Source organism: Gobio gobio (assembly GCF_949357685.1).
Source record: "Gobio gobio genome assembly, chromosome: 13".
Lineage (NCBI taxonomy): Eukaryota > Metazoa > Chordata > Actinopteri > Cypriniformes > Gobionidae > Gobio > Gobio gobio.
In genome coordinates, this window is record NC_137106.1 from 53,505,154 (window position 1) to 53,529,209 (window position 24,056).

A 24,056-nucleotide genomic window follows, 5' to 3' on the forward strand; every position below is an offset into this window, starting at 1 on the left:
AAAGAGACGGACCCTCATAAGACTGCAAACATTAGTACGAATTAAAGAGGGAAATCAAAGGTCAAAGGTACTAATACATCTCTGATTAGGCTTTAATATACAATCAAGGGCAGACGCAGTTATAAAGGATTAAAGCAATGGGAAGATAAGAGATGATTTGATAATCCTGTCTGCAGAATTGATTATTAACAGTGACTCCAATACAACACACCTCAGGCATTCACATATATACACACACGCTAGATCAGGCATAACATTATGACATTATGTTGGTCCCCCTTTTGCTGGCAAAACAACCCTGACCTGTCGAGACATGGACTCCACTAGACCACTGAAGGTGTGCTGTGGTATCTGAACCCATCCACGTGATTCACCTTCTTCCATTGATCAGTGGTCCAGTTCTGATGATCAAGTGCCACTGTTGGTGCTTTCGGTGGTGGACAGGGGTCAGCATGGGCGGGTCAGCATGGGCAGGTCAGCGGCTATGCCGCCCCATACGTAACAAACTGAGATGCTCTGTGTATTCTGAGCCCTTTCTATCAGAACCAGCATTAACTTCTTGAGCAGTTTGAGCTCCAGTAGCTCCTCTGTTTGATCGGACCACAAGGGCATCAATGAGCCTCGGCCGCCCATGACCCTATGGCCGGTTCTCCACTGGTCCTCCATGAGCCTGTGGCCGGTTCTCCACTGGTCCTCCATGACCCTGTGGCCGGTTCTCCACTGGTCCTTCATGACCCTGTGGCCAGTTCTCCACTGGTCCTTCATGACCCTGTGGCCGGTTCTCCACTGGTCCTCCATGACCCTGTGGCCGGTTCTCCACTGGTCCTCCATGACCCTGTGGCCGGTTCTCCACTGGTCCTTCATGACCCTGTGGCCAGTTCTCCACTGGTCCTTCATGACCCTGTGGCCGGTTCTCCACTGGTCCTCCATGACCCTGTGGCCGGTTCTCCACTGGTCCTCCATGACCCTGTGGCCGGTTCTCCACTGGTCCTTCATGACCCTGTGGCCGGTTCTCCACTGGTCCTCCATGACCCTGTGGCCGGTTCTCCACTGGTCCTCCATGACCCTGTGGCCGGTTCTCCACTGGTCCTCCATGACCCTATGGCCGGTTCTCCACTGGTCCTCCATGACCCTGTGGCCGGTTCTCCACTGGTCCTTCATGACCCTGTGGCCGGTTCTCCACTGGTCCTCCATGACCCTGTGGCCGGTTCTCCACTGGTCCTTCATGACCCTGTGGCCGGTTCTCCACTGGTCCTTCATGACCCTGTGGCCGGTTCTCCACTGGTCCTTCATGACCCTGTGGCCGGTTCTCCACTGGTCCTCCATGACCCTGTGGCCGGTTCTCCACTGGTCCTTCATGACCCTGTGGCCGGTTCTCCACTGGTCCTCCATGACCCTGTGGCTGGTTCTCCACTGGTCCTTCATGACCCTGTGGCCAGTTCTCCACTGGTCCTTCATGACCCTGTGGCCGGTTCTCCACTGGTCCTCCATGACCCTGTGGCTGGTTCTCCACTGGTCCTTCATGACCCTGTGGCCAGTTCTCCACTGGTCCTTCATGACCCTGTGGCCGGTTCTCCACTGGTCCTTCATGACCCTGTGGCTGGTTCTCCACTGGTCCTTCATGACCCTGTGGCTGGTTCTCCACTGGTCCTTCATGACCCTGTGGCCGGTTCTCCACTGGTCCTCCATGACCCTGTGGCCGGTTCTCCACTGGTCCTTCATGACCCTGTGGCCGGTTCTCCACTGGTCCTCCATGACCCTGTGGCTGGTTCTCCACTGGTCCTTCATGACCCTGTGGCCAGTTCTCCACTGGTCCTTCATGACCCTGTGGCCGGTTCTCCACTGGTCCTTCATGACCCTGTGGCCAGTTCTCCACTGGTCCTTCATGACCCTGTGGCCGGTTCTCCACTGGTCCTCCATGACCCTGTGGCCGGTTCTCCACTGGTCCTTCATGACCCTGTGGCCGGTTCTCCACTGGTCCTCCATGACCCTGTGGCCGGTTCTCCACTGGTCCTTCATGACCCTGTGGCCGGTTCTCCACTGGTCCTTCATGACCCTGTGGCCGGTTCTTCACTGGTCCTTCATGACCCTGTGGCCGGTTCTCCACTGGTCCTTCATGACCCTGTGGCCGGTTCTCCACTGGTCCTCCATGACCCTGTGGCCGGTTCTCCACTGGTCCTCCATGACCCTGTGGCCGGTTCTCCACTGGTCCTCCACTTTTGATAGAGACTGGCCACTGCAGACGGGGAACACCCACAAGAGCTGCAGTTTTGGAGATGCTCTGACCCAGTCCTCTACCCGTCACAATCTGGCCCTTGTTAAACTCGCTCAAATCCTTACGCTTGCCCATTTTTCCTGCTTCTAACACAAACTCTGAGGACGAAATGTTCACTTACTGCCTAATATATCCCACCCACTAACAGGAGATCATCAGTGTTATGCTTGATCGGTGTATATCGACTTGTGCCTGGAATGATACCAGATGGTCAACTAACGGAAGGTAAAATGGACAGAAAGTTAGCTTTGAAAAGTTTTTTTTTAAACTTCACTAAGTCATAGACTGCCTTCCCCCAGCTCGGAAGCGTTTTATTTTCACTTTTTTAAGCAGAGTGCCGGTGTCAAAATCATTCTTAACCTCAACTTGAAATGACAAATTTGTTTAATGCGTCGGGAGCAAACCTGGAAAATAAATAGATGAAATGGAGGCTTAGCGGGAGCTAAATCCCACAGCTGATGGGGACCTGAAGTGTGCGGATTACATGCGGAGCGCATTAAACAATGTCCCTAAATATGCATTGAAATCCTTAAAGCATGAAAGCATCTTGTCATGTGGTATTAGCATTCAGAGGTGCGTGTCAGACGTCTCTCGCTGCACTGGGGTGTGCTGCGGTGTTAAATGTCATATGCCAGGGTCCACAAATCCCCAAAAGATCTCCTGACGTCACGCTGTAGTGTCAACTTCAGAGCTCTTTACGGTTAAACCGTCACAAGCTCGCCAACATATTCTGCACAATGTGTATGAAAAAAGATCAAAAGCATATGGAGCAATCGAGTGAGAGAAAGCCAAGCTAGAAATGTTGACGCATGAACCAAACAACAACACAAGAACCGCTACAAACTCATGAACACGAGCAGAACTAAGAGCGGATGACGGACGGGAAACATGAGACATGAGAAGTTCTCAAGTCAAAGCCCATTGGGTATAAAACACTGAAATGTATAATAAAGCATTAAAAAGGCATTCATTTTTAATCATAACACATTAGAATATATCCATCTTAAATGTAAAACATTAAAACGTATAAATCTTGAATAAACCGTCTGATGTTTGACTGACCAGAGAGAGTTATATTTATCCCATCCTTCAAAGAGAATTCAGTAAATCTCCCAAATTATACATGAACGGGATGTGATCAAGGTATGAAGTCTGTCAGCCTGTTTACTCGCGTGCTCTTTGAGAACATGAAACCAACGATCCAGTCTGGGGGCCTGATATTATTGGGAGTCTAATGCTATTGCCAACGATTGTCATCAAAAAAACGTCTCAAAAAAAAGAAAATAAAACACAAATGATCGGGTCAACAATTTCCAAGAGGTCAAGCCACAGAATATATATGACAAAACTGAGAGTATTAACCCTGTGTGACCGGAGGGAGAAATGAGCCGTACTGTGGTTTATATGGCCATTCATCATCTTTGTCGACTCCTGACAGCATTTTATCAGATCTAACCTTTAGAGCCTCTATTACGAGCGCCAACATGCTCCGCTCTGATACATGAGCACTACAGAGAACACGGAGGAATCTACAAAGCAGAGGAAGGACGACACTCGCATATTAAACCGCACAAACTGCAATCAATGAGGCACTGAAGTGAACATCAGCGAGCCGCTGGAACGACCGCAGAAACTTTGACTTTGTTTGGAATAACCATCAACTGTGGATGTAACGATACCCTCGTGTCACGATTCGATACATATCACGATTCAATACATATCACGATTCGATACATATCACGATTCGATACACATCACGATTCGATACATATCACGATTCAATACATATCACGATTCGATACATATCACGATTCAATACATATCACGATTCGATACACATCACGATACATATCACGATTCGATACATATCACGATTCAATACATATCACGATACGATACATATCACGATTCAATACATATCACGATTCAATACATATCACGATACGATACATATCACGATACGATACATAATCACGATACATAATCACGATACATATCACGATGCGATACATATCACGATACGATACATATCACGATACGATATTACTGCGATACACCAGGGCAAAAGGTGAATAGGAATAGGATTGGTGCTGGAAACCCAATGCACACCGGAGTAAACACATGATTCTGAAGCTGAAAACAGAATTATTTTAGATGAATATGCTCGCACTATACATTTAAAATAATGTAGGCCACTTTTGTTTACTGGTAACAAGACATTTGGCATTATCAGGACCCACACATTGCATTATATTCAACATTATATAGTAGGGCTGTGCAATTAATCGAATTTCGATTTCGATTTCGATTTTGCCTCCCAACGATCACCAAAATAGTACAATCGAGAAAAATCGATTATTTTGCCTTGCGTTCTGAATGAAACGCGCACGCGCACATCCGCCCCTCCCGAACCCACAAATCTCTATGAGGTCGTGAGTCTCGTGTGCATATCATCCGCTGGAATTTAAAAACTCGGCGCGAGTAAAGATGGCAGAAGGAGGGCAGTTACAGCAGCGTTTGGTGAGCAAAAAAGGCAAAACCAACTCCGTTGTCTGGGAACATTTTGGCTTCGAGGAATCAGAGGATAGCAGAAATATGTTTCGTGCAAGATTTGCTACATGGTAGTGTCTGCAACGCAAGGCAACACCACGAATTTTAACCACTTGAAAATTAAACAGAGTGACCTATGACAATCTAATAAAGAAACAAAAACTGACGAGAGCAGGGGAGCCGTGTAAACGTCCTTTTTTCCCTTCATATTTTTCAAATAATTCTCTCTTTGTAAACTTTGTTCAATGCATGCGAGATTGCGAGTGCTGCCATATTTTCGAATATGACCAGTCGTTTTCACCGTCATCACGCGGGTTTAGTGCTTTAGGGTTTAGGTTTAGAATGAGAAGCCGCGCGCGCTGTGAGAAAATGTGTCTCTGTGCGTTCTTCCGAGAGCGCGCACACGTCTCTCAGCACGCAAATATTGAGTTCTCTTTCAAGTCTTGCTCTTAAACGGACAAACTCACACAAAACGTATGTCAACATGTCCATCTTGATGAGTATCTTTGCAGGCATAGTCTGTATATGCCTTAAGTGAACTTTATACAGTCGATAAAGAAGACGCGAGGTCTTAAAGGGGCAGTAGCCTTTACTGCTGTCTGTTTAATGTCAAACAACAAAAGACAAGGACATCACTCACTGCTCTTGATTGAATAGCTTTTGTAAATTGAATAGGATTAATCTTTAATTTATGCACTCAAATATGCAATGTTATTTTACATTTGATACATTTCTGTACCTGAAAACTAATGTTAGACGTACATGAAAGCATAGCCGAACCATATTGTTGATCTTATTTATTTGTGGTTATCATTTTTACGTGAATACTTTTATACTTTGATTCGAATATATGTTATATTATTTATTTTAATAGTTCAAAAAGTACAACAAATGTTACAATTTCAATTGAATTGTTGAAAGGTGTATTTTTAATAAATACAACACATTCCCAAAGTCATGTGAAATAATCGTGTTACATAATCGTGATTTCAATATTGACCAAAATAATCGTGATTATGATTTTTTCCATAATCGAGCAGCCCTATTATATAGTACTAACATTAAAACTTTTCATTTTGGGTGAACTATTCACGATACATATTGTTGCATTTTTGTATTGCGATATATAGTGACACCCCTACCATCAACTCTATTCATTGATAATATTTGAACCCATTAGACGGACTTTGGCTACAGAAAACAGGTTATTATAACACGATTATGTGTTTTAATACAGCCACTGCTTCTGGAAAATGCTCTGAAATCTCTTTAGTGTTTGCATTTCAACCAGTGATGCACCGATACACTTTATACCCAATAGAAGCTCGTTTCCAACACAGCATAAAAACATTAAAATGGCAATTCTGACTTTTTTTCTCAGAATTGAATGATATAAATGAGATATAAATGTAATATCTCTCAATTCTGACTTAATATCTCTCAATTCTGACTTAATATCTCTCAATTCTGACTTAATAATTCTGACTTTATATCTCACAATTCTGACTTTATATCTATCTCACAATTCTGACTTTATATCTCACAATTCTGACTTTATATATCTCAATTCCGACTTAATATCTCTCAATTCTGACTTAAAGGGTTAGTTCACCCAAAAATGAAAATTCTGTCATTAATTCCTCACCCTCATGTCGTTGGACACCCGTAAGACCTCCGTTCATATTCGGAACACAAATGAAGATATTTTAGTTGAAAGCTGATGGCTGAGAAAGGCTTCACACAGGCCTCCATTGGCATTCAGTACATTGACACTTCCAAGATCCATGAAAGGCACTTAAAACGTCGTTACAAAGTCTATCTCACCACAGTGGCTCTACAATAATCATACAATGCGACGACAATAGTTTTTGTGCGCAAAAAAAAATCAAAATAACACCTTTATCCAACTTGTTCTTGACTTCCGTGTGCGCCTCCACGACGCATGCGCGAGAATATGACGCAGATCCGGCGTTCGGACACATGACCCAGAAGCGATTTGTTTACGAGCAGAGGAAGACGCGCGTGTCTAAGCTGTTGGATTCTACATTGATCGTGCTTTAGGTCTCGGCGTAGTGCTCAAAATGGAGCTTAAGTGTGTATTTCATCGATTCCCGAACACCGGCGCTACGTCATATTCTCGCGCATGCGTCGTGGAGGCGCACACGGAAGACAAGAACAAGTTGGATAAAGGTGTTATTTAGATTTTTTTTTGCGCACAAAAACTATTGTCGTCGCATTGTATGATTATTGTAGAGCCACTGTGGTGAGATAGACTTTGTAACGACGTTTTAAGTGCCTTTCATGGATCTTGGAAGTGTCAATGTACTGAATGCCAATGGAGGCCTGTGTGAAGCCTTTCTCAGCCATCAGCTTTCAACTAAAATATCTTCATTTGTGTTCCGAATATGAACGGAGGTCTTACGGGTGTCCAACGACATGAGGGTGAGGAATTAATGACAGAATTTTCATTTTTGGGTGAACTAACCCTTTAATATCTCTCAATTCTGACTTTATATCTCACAATTCTGACTTAATATCTCTCAATTCCGAATTTATATCTCTCAATTCTGACTTAATATCACTCAATTCTGACTTTATATCCTAATGTCTCCAAACAGTTGCTCATCTGTCTAATAAAACACATCATATATTAAAGCATCTTTGGTGTTTCAATGGTTTCTACGTAAACCAAGGGTAGCCCGGATGTTTAGGAAGAGAAGCGACGCACGCACACAGTCTGAAACACTGGTTATTTCTCTGGATTTAAACTTGTAGGATAATATAAGTACACATAAATACATATATAACACTGTTCTAGTGTTTTTTGGATGTTTTGATCTAAAGATCTTTCATATTGTGCCTTTACGACATCAAGCCAGGTCAGGTTACTCAAGCTCACATGATGCTCCGATGTTTCCTACAAAACGCATTCACAAATATAAATGTTACAGTCTCATCCATTGTTTCGATTCAACAATGACGCATTGTGTAATTAAACCCTGCAATGAAATATTAGTCTGATGATTTTGTCTTTAATAGAATAGTTTATTGAACTTTTAGAGTGCTCATGGACATCCTTCAAACAATCGTGTTCAACTGAAGAGAGGAAGTCGACCGGGGTTGGAGTGACACGAGGGTAAATGATGACAGAATGATCACTTGTGTGTGAACTATTTCTCTAATATAAATCATACTGCTTATGAAAGGACACGTTTAATCTTATTTGCGTGTGCGGCTTCACTCCCAGCAGTCGTCCATGAAGGGGAGGCGTCAGTCCAGAGTCGCATTTCATTACGCGACACATTTAACCTCACCCACTTCAACTAAAACATACACAAGCCTTATTATGTGCTTAATATTCACTATCAGCTGAATAATTTTTAATGCAACTTATAGCCGAGTAGATGGATAACTCAATTATGCGCACATCCGTCACGGAGCCTGCCGAAGCCAGAGGAGATTGATGGGAAGGTGAGGCCGATGGCGTCTTTAGCATCAGATCCAGGCAGCGGGCCTGAACCGGCTCTCCTCCTCCACTGCTCCGCTCTTTATAGGCGAAGCATCATTACCCATGACGAGAGTTTATTATGAGCGCCGCGTCTCGGACACACTATTGTTTGGATGATGAATGCTGCCGCTGCAAGATTCAGAGAGGAAATTAGCTGTCGTTTGGCAAAAACACACCGCATTTCTCACTTCAATTTGCTTTAAGGGAGAACGAGGAACAATTAACAGTACATTTTTAGAAAACCTGTTCAATGGGTTCTATAGGGAACTCTAGGGTTCTCGACTCAATTTCAAAGAGGTTCTATATAAGGAGAAATCTCTTGCATGATTGCATAATACTCCTGTGTATAATGGGGCGCTCAAATGTGTTCCAGTGATAACGTATGTTTACAACTGGTTTAATCCATAACATTTAATCAAATGGGAATTTAAATGAAAAACCGGACAGAACCCTATACTGAACCCTATACTGAACCCTATATATACACTGAACCCTATACTGACCCTATACTGAACCCTATATATACACACACTGAACCCTATATATACACTGAACCCTATACCGAACCCTATATATACACTGAACCCTATACTGACCCTATACTGAACCCTATATATACACTGAACCCTATACTGACCCTATACGGAACCCTATATATACACTGAACCCTATATATACACTGAACCCTATATATACACTGAACCCTATACTGAACCCTATACTGAACCCTATATATACACTGAACCCTATAATGAACCCTATATATACACTGAACCCTATACTGACCCTATACTGAACCCTATATATATACACTGAACCCTATATTGAACCATATATATACACTGAACCCTATACTGAACCCTATATATACACTGAACCCTATACTGAACCCTATTTACGCAACCATTGTATATCCTGCACTTGCTGCTATTGCACTTCTGGTTAGACCTAAACTGCATTTCGTTGCCTTGTACTTGTACTTGTGTAATGACAATAAAGTTGAATCTAATCTAATATATACACATACTGAACCCTATATATACACACACTGAACCCTATACTGAACCATATATATACACTGAACCCTATACTGAACCCTATGCTGAACCCTACACTGAACCTAATACTGAACCCTTTAATGAACCAATATAGAGCCCTATACTGAACCCTATACAGAGCCCTATACTGAACCCTATGCTGAACCCTATACTGAACCCTATACTGAACCCTATGCTGAACCCTATACTGAACCCTATACAGAGCCCTATACTGAACCCTATACTGAACCTATACTGAACCCATACTGAACCCTATACTGAACCTATACTGAACCCTATACTGAACCCATACTGAACCCTATACTGAACCCTATACTGAACCCTATACAGAACCCTATACTGAACCCTATACTGAACCCTATACTGAACCCTATACTGAACCCATACTGAACCCTATACTGAACCCATACTGAACCCTATACTGAACCCTATACTGAACCCATACTGAACCCTATGCTGAACCATATGCTGAACCCATACTGAACCCATGCTGAACCCTATACTGAACCCTATACTGAACCCCATGCTGAACCATATACTGAACCCATACTGAACCCCATACTGAACCCTATACTGAACCCATACTGAACCCTATACTGAACCCATACTGAACCCTATAATGAACCCTATACTGAACCCTATACTGAACCCATACTGAACCATATGCTGAACCCATACTGAACCCTATACTGAACCCTATACTGAACCCATACTGAACCCTATACTGAACCCATACTGAACCCGATACTGAACCCATACTGAACCCATACTGAACCCTATACTGAACCCATACTGAACCCTATACTGAACCCATACTGAACCCTATACTGAACCCTATACTGAACCCATACTGAACCATATGCTGAACCCATACTGAACCCTATACTGAACCCATACTGAACCCTATACTGAACCCATACTGAACCCGATACTGAACCCATACTGAACCCATACTGAACCCTATACTGAACCCATACTGAACCCTATACTGAACCCATACTGAACCCTATACTTAACCCATACTGAACCCTATACTGAACCCTATACTGAACCCTATACTGAACCCTATTCTGAACCCTATACTGAACCCTATGCTGAACCCTATGCTGAACCATATGCTGAACCCTATACTGAACCCTATACTGAACCCATACTGAACCCTATACTGAACCCTATACTGAACCCATACTGAACCCTACACTGAACCCTATACAGAACCCTATACTGACCCTTACACTGAACCCTATACTGAACCCTATACTGAACCCATACTGAACCCTATACTGAACCCTATTCTGAACCCTATACTGAACCCTATGCTGAACCCTATGCTGAACCATATGCTGAACCCTATACTGAACCCTATACTGAACCCATACTGAACCCTATACTGAACCCTATACTGAACCCATACTGAACCCTACACTGAACCCTATACAGAACCCTATACTGACCCTTACACTGAACCCTATACTGAACCCTATACTGAACCCTATACTGAACCCATACTGAACCCTACACTGAACCCTATACAGAACCCTATACTGACCCTTACACTGAACCCTATACTGAACCCTATACTGAACCCTATACTGAACCCTATACTGAACCCTATACTGAACCCATACTGAACCCTATACTGAACCCATACTGAACCCTACACTGAACCCTACACTGAACCCTATACTGACCCTTACACTGAATCCTATACTGAACCCATACTGAACCCTATACTGAACCCATACTGAACCCTACACTGAACCCTACACTGAACCCATACTGAACCCTATACTGAACCCATACTGAACCCTATACTGAACCCATACTGAACCCTATACTGAACCCATACTGAACCCTATACTGAACCCATACTGAACCCTACACTGAACCCTACACTGAACCCTATACTGACCCTTACACTGAATCCTATACTGAACCCATACTGAACCCTATACTGAACCCATACTGAACCCTATACTGAACCTTATACTGAACCCTAAACTGAACCCTATACTGAACCCTATACTGAACCCATACTGAACCCATACTGAACCCTATACTGAACCCTATACTGAACCCATACTGAACCCTATACTGAACCCATACTGAACCCTATACTGAACTCTATACTGAACCCTGTACTGAACCCATACTGAACCCTATACTGAACCCATACTGAACCCTATACTGAACCCTATTCTGAACCCTATTCTGAACCCTACACTGAACCCTATTCTGAACCCTATACTGAACCCATACTGAACCCTATTCTGAACCCTATACTGAACCCATACTGAACCCTATACTGAACCCATACTGAACCCTATACTGAACCCATACTGAACCCTATACTGAACCCATACTGAACCCTATACTGAACCCTGTACTGAACCCTATACTGAACCCTATTCTGAACCCTATGCTGAACCCATACTGAACCCTATACTGAACCCTATACTGAACCCTGTACTGAACCCTATACTGAACCCTATACTGAACCCTGTACTGAACCCTATACTGAACCCTATTCTGAACCCTATACTGAACCCTGTACTGAACCCTATACTGAACCCTATACTGAACCCTGTACTGAACCCTATACTGAACCCTATTCTGAACCCTATGCTGAACCCATACTGAACCCTATTCTGAACCTATACTGAACCCTATTCTGAACCCTATACTGAACCCATACTGAACCCTATACTGAACCCATACTGAACCCTATACTGAACCCTGTACTGAACCCTATACTGAACCCTATTCTGAACCATATACTGAACCTCGCTGCAGATATAAACAGATATAATAATAACGGCCCGTTTCAAATGTTTACGTGCTTTTCTTCTTTTTATTTTTTGGGCGGTGATGAAATATATTTCTCTTGTAAATACTTGCCAGCATTTCAGTAATAAGAGTCTAGATGTTTTTTTTTTTTTTTTAAATGCATCCTAATGACAGTGGAGCGCAACCGTACGGTGCTCTGCATGGGTCAAAAAGGATAAAAACAGTAAACTTTGAAGTGATGTATTCTTGAAAACTCAGAGATGTGAATTCGGACGGCAGTTAGATCACCACACGACCTTGGTGTTTGTCTAAAAACAGGAGGTAATTCAGCCAGGGATTTTTACAAGGGTGGTGGGAGAAAAACAGACATTCTGGATTCAGACGGCATTAAAATAACTGACTAGCCCCTGTCAATGATGAAAATACCTTATGACCCCACCAGAAACAGTTACCGTCAGAATAGGGCTTAAGAGTGTAATGCTGACTTTGCATGCTATTGGAAAATTCATTCTTCCCACTTCTGAAGTTGTGATTACGAGCTTGTCGCGTTCAAGTGCTTTGTTGTCTGAAAGAACAGAAATCATGGAGGACACCAGGATTATTCCTGCCTATTTTATTGGGAAAACCTTATTAACACTAGAACTATCAGAGGTCGTTGCACACCTAAAACCGCCAGTGGGGAAAATGTACCCATGCACATGATTACGGTTTTGATACGGATAAAAAATATTATGTCACTGTATTATTCCAGTAATGTCTAGAGTCATGAAATTATTATTTTTAGTTATCTATGTTTTTGTCCTGTTATTTTATGCTATTTTAAGCAGCTAAACGAATCACTTTTTGGTGAACATATGCTAAACCAGCCTGCAATGACAACGAGTAGTACCTCAGTCGCAAACAATACACAATAATAACTCAAATTAATTCAAAGTTTGAACATTTATGAGTGGGCCAAAACATGAGTGTTGTGTGACTGTTTACAGCAGGGGTGTCCAAAGTCCAGCCTGCGGGTTGAATGTGGCCCGCAGTGTGTCTATTAAAATGTATAATATGTTTAATTTAGTTTAAAGCCAGTTAAACAGCGCTGACTTAATCAACAACACTAACGTGCACATCAGGAGAAACACTGAGCCCATCCAGTTAATATACTTTAATACTTCAACAATTCAGCATCATTATCATTTGTTTACTGCGGTAACATGGACTGTAACCGGGGCAATTTATCAGAAACGTAGGTTCATGTCTAATTTTATTTAATTTGTAATGTAGACATGTATTAAATGAGTAATAAGGGCCAAATGACAGACTATTTTTGTCATAAACTTTGTATTTATATGTTTATAGGCTAAATACCATAAAGCCATTCTAGATATAGAAATCATATTTTTTACTTTTTAGCCACGTGTGCGCTGATAAAAAATGCTCTTACTTAGTATTTTTGTCTAGTTTCTAGTCTAAATATGTCGAATAGTTCTTAAATCGAGAGGCATTTACTAGATAAGCTAAATGACATTAGATTTTGTTTTTCCTTTTCTGGAAAATAAAATGAAATTGAGTTCTTGCTTAAAACAATGGGGTAAGAAAAATAACAATGTTCTGTTTGCAATCTTGTTTCTTTTAACTTTGTTTGTTTGAAGCAAAAACTAAATAATTTTTTATTTGTTTTCCCCAGAAATCAAGAAAAAATATCACGTAATTTTCCTTAGTAAAAGCGTCTTGATTGAAGAGTTTTTAGATATTTGGACTGGAGAAAAGACAGAAGTACTGAGTAAGAAAAGCATGTTTTGCAGTGTGGTTTTACCTGTGGTGATCTCAATAGAGTACTCGCTCATTTAAATAAGAATAGAGTTATAACTCACTAATAATATTTACATTTCACCCATTACAACTGTTTGGTTGATGAAAGTTTTACAGATATTGTTAAATATAGTACATCTGTGTCCTATCACAAGCTACTCTACTGTCAGCTCAAGCTCAAATCTGTCATGTTTCCAAGAAACAAAACATGTTAGTTATAAAAATAGATATAATAGAAAAGGAACCAGCCCTCGGGTGTGTCCACAACATCGAATCTGACCCTCTTTTAAAATAGTTTGGACAGCCCTGGTTTGCAGAAAACCGACACGCTCAAACTCAGCGTGAATATAAAGGAATTATACAGGGGTAAATCTGACCCGCTGGCGGTTTTAGGTATAAACGAACCGTTCATTTAATCTGGTTATATCTAAACAATTTTTAAAAACTGTTAATTTTACTAGAATTGTGTTCTTTACAATCCACACTGACTGGGAGACTTGGGTATTTTATTAAAAATCTGTTATGTACATCTGAAAAACAGCCAGTTTTTACGCGGTTCTAGTGTTAAAGCCACAATTATATTAAACATCCCATTTATTGACAACCATAAAAATATTCACTGCACTGATAGATAGGAATTTCAGGCTATTTTCACTGTGTATAAAACATACAGTATGCTTCAAATTATTATACATATATGTAAATGTTTATGGCACGCCCAAATCTGGGTATCAAAATCATCCCGAGCTTTCCAGTGGTAAATACAACTTCAGAGGACATTCATGTCCAATTTTCAACTAGGAAATGTGTATTTATGATAATATCAATATGTGAAGGCAGCATCAGACTGAAAGATATTAGGGGGAAATTGACTGTGATATTTAGTTTATCTGCGATGTGTTTTGCGATATGGAAAAATCCAGGATGTTTGACTCAAATAGCTCTTTTTGGAAAGAATGAATCCTTCTAGAAAGATGTTGTCAAGGAATGAATCTGCAGAGAAAAATTAATAAAGAGACGGAAATATAATTTTAACTATGATGACTTATTTTTAAGTGAGAAATTCTATTGGGTTTTCATACTCGAGTATAACCAACTCAAACCATAAAGTGACGCTTTTTAAAATAATAATGTCACAGGCCACTTTTACACCATTTTAGACATTTCCATATGACTACTGAATAATACTTATTATGGTTTTACTGTGATTATAATTATATATTAAACTAAATAAGAGAAATGCCATTGTACTGTAAAAAAACGAGCTTATTTTTATAAAAAATGAATCGTGATTAATCGCATCAATAATAAAAGTTTGTATTTACATAATATATGTGTGCTGTGTATAATTATTATGTATATAAATAGAAATACACACACATGCATGTATATATTTAATAAAAAATTCTATTTATATACAAGATAAATTATATATACATGCATATTTCTTAATAGTATACATGCACGTGTGTGTATTTATATATACATAATAATTACACACAGTACACACACACATATATATATTTTTTGGATGTGATTAATCACGATAAATTTTTCCCCAGCACTATTAAAAATACAATTATAATATTATCATTGTCAAATGGTTTACCATAAGGCTTTTATCTTAACAGGGTTGCTGGCTAATAAACAATAAAACTAAATGTGCAGTGAAGGCGCTGTATGACCTGAATCATGTGAGTAAATCATGCTCATATTTATCCGTATCACCATATGGATTGTATTATTTGGATGTATCGTGAAGCCCTAATTAACCGTCCCAGCAAACACGGCCATTCGGTGCAAATGATGCTGGGAAATAATCGAATCAGGAGTTGTGTCACTCTAATTGAGAACGCGACGTTAGGAAAGAAAGGAAACTCGCTGACCTTTTCAATACTTCACTGATATAACTCATATAAACAGAAGAGATGGAGTAATGTGCGACGGCAAAGGGATCGGGCCTGCGGAGCACGTGATTGGCTGAAGGAGAGCAGAGGACAGGAAGCTGGACAGGGGCGCTCCTCTGCTCCCAGAGCATTGCAAATGTCAAATGTAAATGTCAATTAAAAATTACAAGCAGCTCTGAAAGGTGGACTCTGAAGGGTCTGACATTTTTTTTTTTGACATGCCAAAGTTTATCTGACAAGGCAGCGCACAGACATGACAGCATGTGCCGTGTCACGTCTCCACACGCACACGCGTGTGTATCCTGCTGAAGACTGTAATGAGCCGCTGAAGCGCACCGCAGCAGATCACACACACTGACTCTCACCACAGGACTAAACATGCTTTAGGGTTGTGTTTGCGGTCATATATACGAGCACGTTCCAGGAGCATTATTCAGGTATTTGTGAAATCCCTCAGAGAAAGTGGATTAATTATGACTGGATTATTACAATATTTGGAATATGCTCTACCGGCACAGTAAAGACTGTCTAAATAACATTTGCACAGCAAGATTATTAGTTCTGCATTTAATAATTACAATAATACAAAATGTTCAGGTTTTAATAGTTACAGTTTAGTTTTGCTTTAATAGACACATTCTGAGCTTTTCACACTGTTAAAGACTTGATTCTCATGCTAAACATGGACAAAGTTTCAAAAAATATAAGTTGGACGTTTGATAAAAAAAATACTCCTTCCGGTTTGGGAAAGTGTGTCGACGCAGGGGCGATTCTAGGAGTTTCATTGGATATGAAAAACAAATGGTAACACTTTAGTTTAGGGTCCAATTCTCACTATTAATTAGTAGCTTATTAGTATGCATATTAGGATATTGGCTGTTTATTAATACTTAACACTTAATAAATAAGCAAATATTAATGCCTCATTCTGCATGACCATTTTGCGCATCCCTTAATCATACAATGTAGGCAGGTTTATAATCAGAGATCCCAAATATGAGGTTAGGGGGAAACATTTTGATTTCTATGATCTGCATTTTAAGATGTTCTGAAGGACAAAAATGAGATAACAGCTTGAAAATCATGTCAAAGGCAGATATGACTGATACAGTTTTTCCATTTTTGTCAGTGAAGACAGTGAACATATGTTTAACTGATATTTATATGTTTTATGAATAATTTTCATAGACATGTTATTTTACTGAAGGCTAAGAGGAAAGCTGGGTAACTACATTTATTAAATTAATTCACAATATGCACACATTCATTACTAATCTTATGCCCAATACAGCCTGAAAAAACTGAGCTTTATTTACTGAGAGCTACACATGGAATTATTAATTTACAATATGCACACATTTATTACTAATATTACTTTGTTAATATTTCGTGTTTGTTAATTACATTATAAATGACATTACATAGGCCTATTTCAAATCAAAATGGTGAAATTAGACACAAGTTTATTAATTTGGCTGAATATTTCTGTCATTTGTTTAACATTTCTGACTTCAGCTCAGATATGAAGCGTTTAGTTTATCTTCATATCTCTCACTTGAGGTCGAGTCGCTGCTAAAGTTCAGCTCAGCCTCAGCAGCTTCTGTGAACATAAAGCCCGCCTACTCTGATCTGATTGGTTTTCTCAAATGTTTTGACATTGACGAGCGGTGACGGACCAATGAGAGCTCAGATCAACACACACACACACACACCTCTGCTTCTGACGTGCGCTCTGCTTGAAGAACACACTGATCAATGCAGATTACAAGACAGGATGAAGACGAAGCCTCCCGCCAGGTTCATGTTTGAAAGATTAATCACACATTTTTTTAGGGGGGCTGGACAGAAGTTTAGGGGCTGAAGCTCCCCTAGAAAGGGCCTAGTGACGTCAACAATACCCATGGTATGGGCTCTTCTCCCAGAAGGCCGCACACATGTCGACCAGAGCGAGAGAGCAAACGCACGCCCATACACACGCTTTGCTCAGCTTTAGCAGGGTTTTTCCTGCATTGAACATTTTTTGGCGGCCACCAAAATTAATTTCTGTCCCGTCAAAGTTATTGTGATTTATGAGTGATGTAGAATAGATGACTGCTGCTCCTCCCCATGCGCACTCTCTGGGTCTTCAGAATAAGTACCATCTTAGCTCTCTCATATTTACATATTAATCCAAATCAAAAGGTCGGAAGACCGAATCCATGTTGCACGTGGCGCATTCGGACACTTTTTTCCGTGAATTACCGCTGGGTGTGAATTTCGCTCTAAAAACGTTGACTCTTCTCTGACCAGCTGACATAAAGCATACTGTCAATAAACGGGAAACAAATCCTGTCCAGTTATGAAGTGTTTTCTGTGTGTTGACAAATCTTTCGCGATGTTCTAACAGACGCGTCTGCTAATGTCCGATTCACCACCTAATGACTCCTTTGAACCGAATCATTTTAACGACTGGTTAGAACATCTGGGCCCGTATTTATCAAGCTTCTCAAAGTGCCATTTTAGTCTTAAGTGCTGAGAAGTCATGAAATTTACTCCTACATTCAAACTTAAGTATAAAAGCAAGTTATCAAATTTCTTAAAGGTCCCATGGCATGAAATTTTCATTTTATGAGGTATTTCAACATTAATATGAGTTCCCCTAGCCTGAATAATGTCCCCAAGTGGATAGAAATGTTGATCGGTGTAAACCCGAGTTCTGGCTGTCTTTCTCTGCCTTTGAGAAAATGACAGGCCAGACGAGCCAATCCTGAAGTCTCCTGGTTTGACGTCCAAGCAGGAACGGTTACCTCCCTTTCCTCCACCCAGAGAATCTGGCACGCCCATGCAAACACTCGAGATCATTAACGTTACTTGTGAACGAGTGAACACTGGCAGTTTCTCAGTGTTTGGATGTACAAATGAAAACAGAAGTCTTTCTTCAGTTCCTTCTGATCTGTGATCATTGATTTCTTATGTGTAGCTTATTATTTATTATTTGTGGACACGCAGCGGCTTCTCTCTCTCCCGACAGAACAGTGTTTTCGTGTTTTCTATCTTGTGAGTCAGTGTTTTTGTACGTCCTTGTCGCGTCTATCTGTTCTAAAATGTGCATACAGTCTTTTCTGTTTAACATCAGCAGTCACATCTTTAGAGATAAACTTCACACACGCCGAAGCTCGGCCTCCAACATCCCCGACCCCCAGTACTGCATCTGGCCCACAGCGGAGGCACCAAACGCGGCGTGAGATTAAGCAGACGGGGGTAAGCATGAGGGTATCCGGCTAGGCTAGCCAGCTTTCCCCACAATAAACTGGATTACATTCGATTACTGCTGTTGTGTCTTTGTTTGCGCTGTGTAACGTTACTCAATGCGCGTCAATGACGCTATTCATATGATTGGAACATATCTAGAAATAATGCTATACTCAACACTTACTAACTCGTTCATCTCGCTGTAATGGTACAATGCATGTGTTACAAAGTTGGTAGAATAATGTTGAAGAGGACTCGGCGTGACTGGGACTCGTGTTTATTCAGAACTCTCAGATACAAACACAATAAACTCGCGCTGACTGACAGCGCTCTCATAACTCAGTAACGTTAGTTACTATAAATAACTTTGTTAGCAATCGCTTCGTCTCCGTGATGTCCGGTTCGCGAACGAATCATTCTTTTGAATCGGTTCTTTTTAGTGAACCGAACCAGTTCACCAAATCGGACTGAATCGTTCTAAACGGTTCGCGTCTCGAGTCAGCGCTGATCCATAATTTACTAAAGTTACTAACTTTCTGACATGAGTGACAGTCCCTCCGACTAGAAATAAACTAATAACCTGAAGTATATGCTGTAACTACAACAGTTCACCCTGAACTGAGACATGCTGAGAGAACTGATGAGAAGTGAACACAGGTCCATCCGTCTCTCTGGCAGACTCGTGCCTGCTCGTGCCTCGTTAAACCACGCCCCCTCCGCTCATTTAAAATGCAAAGATGTCAGCCAATCACAACAGTGGGCGTTTTTACTGAAGTCTCACAGTAGACACGCCTCTTGAAGCAGGGCATTCAGCCACAGGGCAAACAGCAGTATAGAAAAAATGCCTTTTATTTCTAAATTATGACATTTTATGATGTAAAACTAATACTAATAATATAAGTACACCTCAGGAAACACTATAAAATAATAGAAAAATGCCATGCCATGGGACCTTTAAAGCTAAGAATCCCTCTTACTCTCTGAGTTATTTAAGACGGCTCGAGAGGTCTCTCCAGTGGTTAGGAGTTGCCAGTAGGGGGTGTGGTGGCACTGAGGAGATAGAGACGTGCGCAAATCTTTCAGGAGAGGAAGGGAAAATGTTTTTGAAATATTTGACGACGAGCGGTTAACAAACGGTATCGTTCGGACTGAGCAAGCATCATCTTTTTCAGCGCTGGTTAATGTTGCCATTTATTAAAAAAATGTAATTCGTCAAGCAGTAGCGCTTCTTCCTCCCACCAATTCTGTATTTTTTTGGATTATATCATACAATCTAGCCTATATATTGGCAGGTCAGTTAACAGCACACTGGTTTAAAATGTGTCATTTGTAAGACATTAAGTCTTTAATTTCCAATGTGAATATCATAATGTATTCTCTTGAAAATTCATTATTGTGTGTTGAATGTAAACTCCCCTTAATTCCACCATTCAATGTGAATTTATCAGAGAATATTCTTAAATAGGACATCTATTCAGTGATTGATCCATGCCTTTGTCATCATCCAAAATCCTGTTTGTGGCACAGCAAAGTGTCGTAAATCATCTCTAAGACTGACACTTAAGATTCAGTCCTACACTTCACTTAAAGTATGATTGCGATGCTTGATAACTAACTTTATGCACAACTTTGAGACAAGATTTTTTTTACATTTAAGTCAATTCTTAGCAGTGTTCTTGTGAGCAATTCTCAGAGGCTTGATAAATACAGGCACAGATCTGTCCAACACTGAACTCACAAATCAGTTTAATCATTTACTCAGAACACAAATGTGCTAACCCAATTTAACAAGAGTGGATAGTAAGAATGAATTTGAATCATCCACAGTATTTCATCTTATTTCTGTTGACAATGTGTAGTAAAATAAATAATCATTTAGACTGGAGTGAGGTGAAACCAGAACAAAGTTGTTGTTAGCTAGCTGATCATTTTATTAAATTGTATATGGCAGAAAATTAGGCTATTTGTTCATTTTTAAAGCTACTTTTTAATATTGATATGATTATATATCAAAACAATTATCTGTAAATAGTGTAAAAAAGGAAGAACAAAAGAAACAAACATCGATGTAAGAGATAATACATACTATGAGATATCAAAATAAGCAAATTACTGACCGTTTCTTTGCATTTTGTTTTTATGTATTGTCAGTATTGCGCTCGCAGATCACATGGGTAGGGTACTTTTTACTGTGTATGTGTGTGTGTGTGTGTACGACCATGTCTGTCAGCCCCACCGAAGACCATTTTTGACCCAGGAAAAACCCTGTTTAGGGAAGTCACAGGACTTAACGAAATCAATAATGTCACAAAAAAAGTGTGTTTTTGGTTGTCAGGGCAAGACAACCCTGCACAGCTTCCCAAAGAGCCCAGAGTTAAGGGGACAGTGGATGCAGTTTGTGTTTCCGGAGCAGCAACGGAGCTGTGCAAGTGTTTTTGCCACACCCACCTGTTGCATCATCATCACCACTGACCAATGGGAGTTCAAAGGTGTTTACCAGCCGGAGAGAACTTTTTCAGAAAGCTCATTTTGACAAGCCATTTCGAACTTCGCTTTGGCCTGATTTGATTTAAAATGGCGTCACACCAGTTCATTCTTCATCGTGATCTTTAGGAGTCATGATTTCAGCTATTCTTTCAAAAACGGCATTCGCATTTATGTTTAATCTTTGTGCTTTGTATCAGTTCATCAGTGTTAAATCACCTTTAGTTTAGTGTATAATAGCAGCTTTGCAGCGCAGTGAGAAGATGATAGTGTATGTGTGTGTATTACTGTACTGTAATGGATGTGTGTGTGTGTGTGTGTGTGACGTGAACATGTGGTCTGACCTGTTGCAGTAGCTCCAGAACTGCTCGTTCAGGTAAGCGTGATGGCTGTGGTCGTCTCCGAATGAAGCTTTGCTCTCGATCCAGTGAACGATGTGACCATCAACAGCTGTGGAGGAACACAACACCTGTAACTGCTGATCAAGAGCAGGTTAGCGGGCTGAGTTTACTAGAAGCCGTGTTTAAACAGAAACGGAGAGCCATTAGCGGGAAACTACAGGCATTATTAGTCTGCTTTGGTAAAATGCCAGATTATTCTCATGCAAAACTGATTTGATGGGACATCTGTGAAGTGTGAAACAATTAAATTTACAATAAACAACACAGACAGTTGTGTGTCTTCAAGTTTCTACTAATCAGGAAGTGAATATAAAGCACACTTCAAGTCTCACTGGTATATCTGTGGCAATGGCCAACAATACATTGTATGGGTCAAAATTATAAATTTTTCTTTTATGCCAAAAATCATTAGGATATTAAGATCATGTTCCATGAAGATATTTGGTGAATGTCCTACCGTAAATATATCAGAAATGTATTATTATTGGTAATGCATTGCTAAGGACTTCATTTGGACAACTTTAAAGGAGATTTTCTCAATATTTAGATTTTTTTGCACCCTCAGATTCCAGATTTTTAAATAGATGTATCTCGGCCAAATAGTGTCATATCATAACACACCATACAACAAAGGAAATATTATTTATTTTAGATGAATCTCAATTTTGACCAAAAAAAAATCGACCCTTAAGACTGGTTTGTGGTCCAGGGTAGTGTTGTAGTCAAGACCACCTATTCCGAGACCGAGTCGAGACCGAGACCAATGTGTGTTGAGACTTTGAGGGGTTGAGACCAAGACCAATGTGTGTTGAGACTTTGAGAGGTTGAGACCAAGACCAAGACTAAGACTTTTAGGGATTGAGACCAATACCAAGACTAAGCCTTTGAGGGGTTGAGACCAATACCAAGACTAAGCCTTTGAGGGGTTGAGACCAAGACTTTGAGGGGTTGAGACCAAGACTAAGACTTTGAGGGGTTGAGACCAAGACTAATACTTTGAGGGGTTGAGACCAAGACTTTGAGGGGTTGAGACCAAGACTAAGACTTTGAGGGGTTGAGACCAAGACCAAGACTTTAAGGGGTTGAGACCAAGACTAAGACTTTGAGGGGTTGAGACCAAGACTTTGAGGGGTTAAGACCAAGACTAAGACTTTGAGGGGTTGAGACCAAGACTAATACTTTGAGGGGTTGAGACCAAGACCAAGACTTTAAGGGGTTGAGACCAAGACTAAGACTTTGAGGGGTTGAGACCAAGACTAAGACTTTGAGGGGTTGAGACCAATACAAGACCAAGCCTTTGAGGGGTTGAGACCAAGACTTTGAGGGATTGAGACCAAGACCAAGACTTTGAGGGGTTGAGACCAAGACCAAAACTAAGACTTTGAAGGGTTGAGACCAAGACCAAGACTAAGACTTTGAAGGGTTGAGACCAAGACCAAGACTAAGACTTTGAAGGGGTTGAGACCAAGACCAAGACTAAGACTTTGAAGGGTTGAGACCAAGACCAAGACTAAGACTTTGAAGGGGTTGAGACCAAGACCAAGACCAGATCAGCACTCTTAAATTCATAAAGATCCACATTACTGCCTGAGAAATTACTTATTTTTAATCAATAAACATAATTAGAATAAGACTCTATATAGAGAGCTGTTATGCCAATCAAATGAAAACATTAACAACAAAAAACATCTTTGCACTACAGGGATGATACAGAAGATGCATCTGAATTGGTAAATTACAAATCCATAAATAATGTTGAGAATAATGTTTAAATTTTTTGTATAAAAGCAATATCGTGTTTGCAATCATATTCAAATTTGTGCAAACAGCTCTCATGTGATATTGCTTAATTATATATCGTTATAATATAAAAATCCAGATCTCTTACAAATACTTTTTTGCAACAATATCTTGAATAATGTGAGCATTTATATTAATTTTGGTGTCATTTTTGACACAATCCCTCATTTCTGAACCGGCACAATAAATAAATCAAGGAAGAAATAAGTTATTGATTGCATCTTAAGCAGTCAGTTTTACATCCAATCACATTAA

At 40.5% G+C, this 24,056-nt stretch overlaps 1 protein-coding gene across 2 annotated transcripts in view; it reads right to left on the minus strand.

The window, feature by feature from the left end:
* Nucleotides 1–24,056, minus strand: part of cdin1 (CDAN1 interacting nuclease 1) — a 130,958-nt gene that overhangs the window by 45,663 nt on the left and 61,239 nt on the right. For both annotated transcript variants that reach the window (XM_079833759.1, XM_079833758.1), the window contains exon 11: nt 21,945–22,050. In XM_079833759.1, coding sequence (XP_079689885.1) covers nt 21,945–22,050 — 106 coding nt within the window. The remainder of the gene's footprint in view (nt 1–21,944; nt 22,051–24,056) is intronic.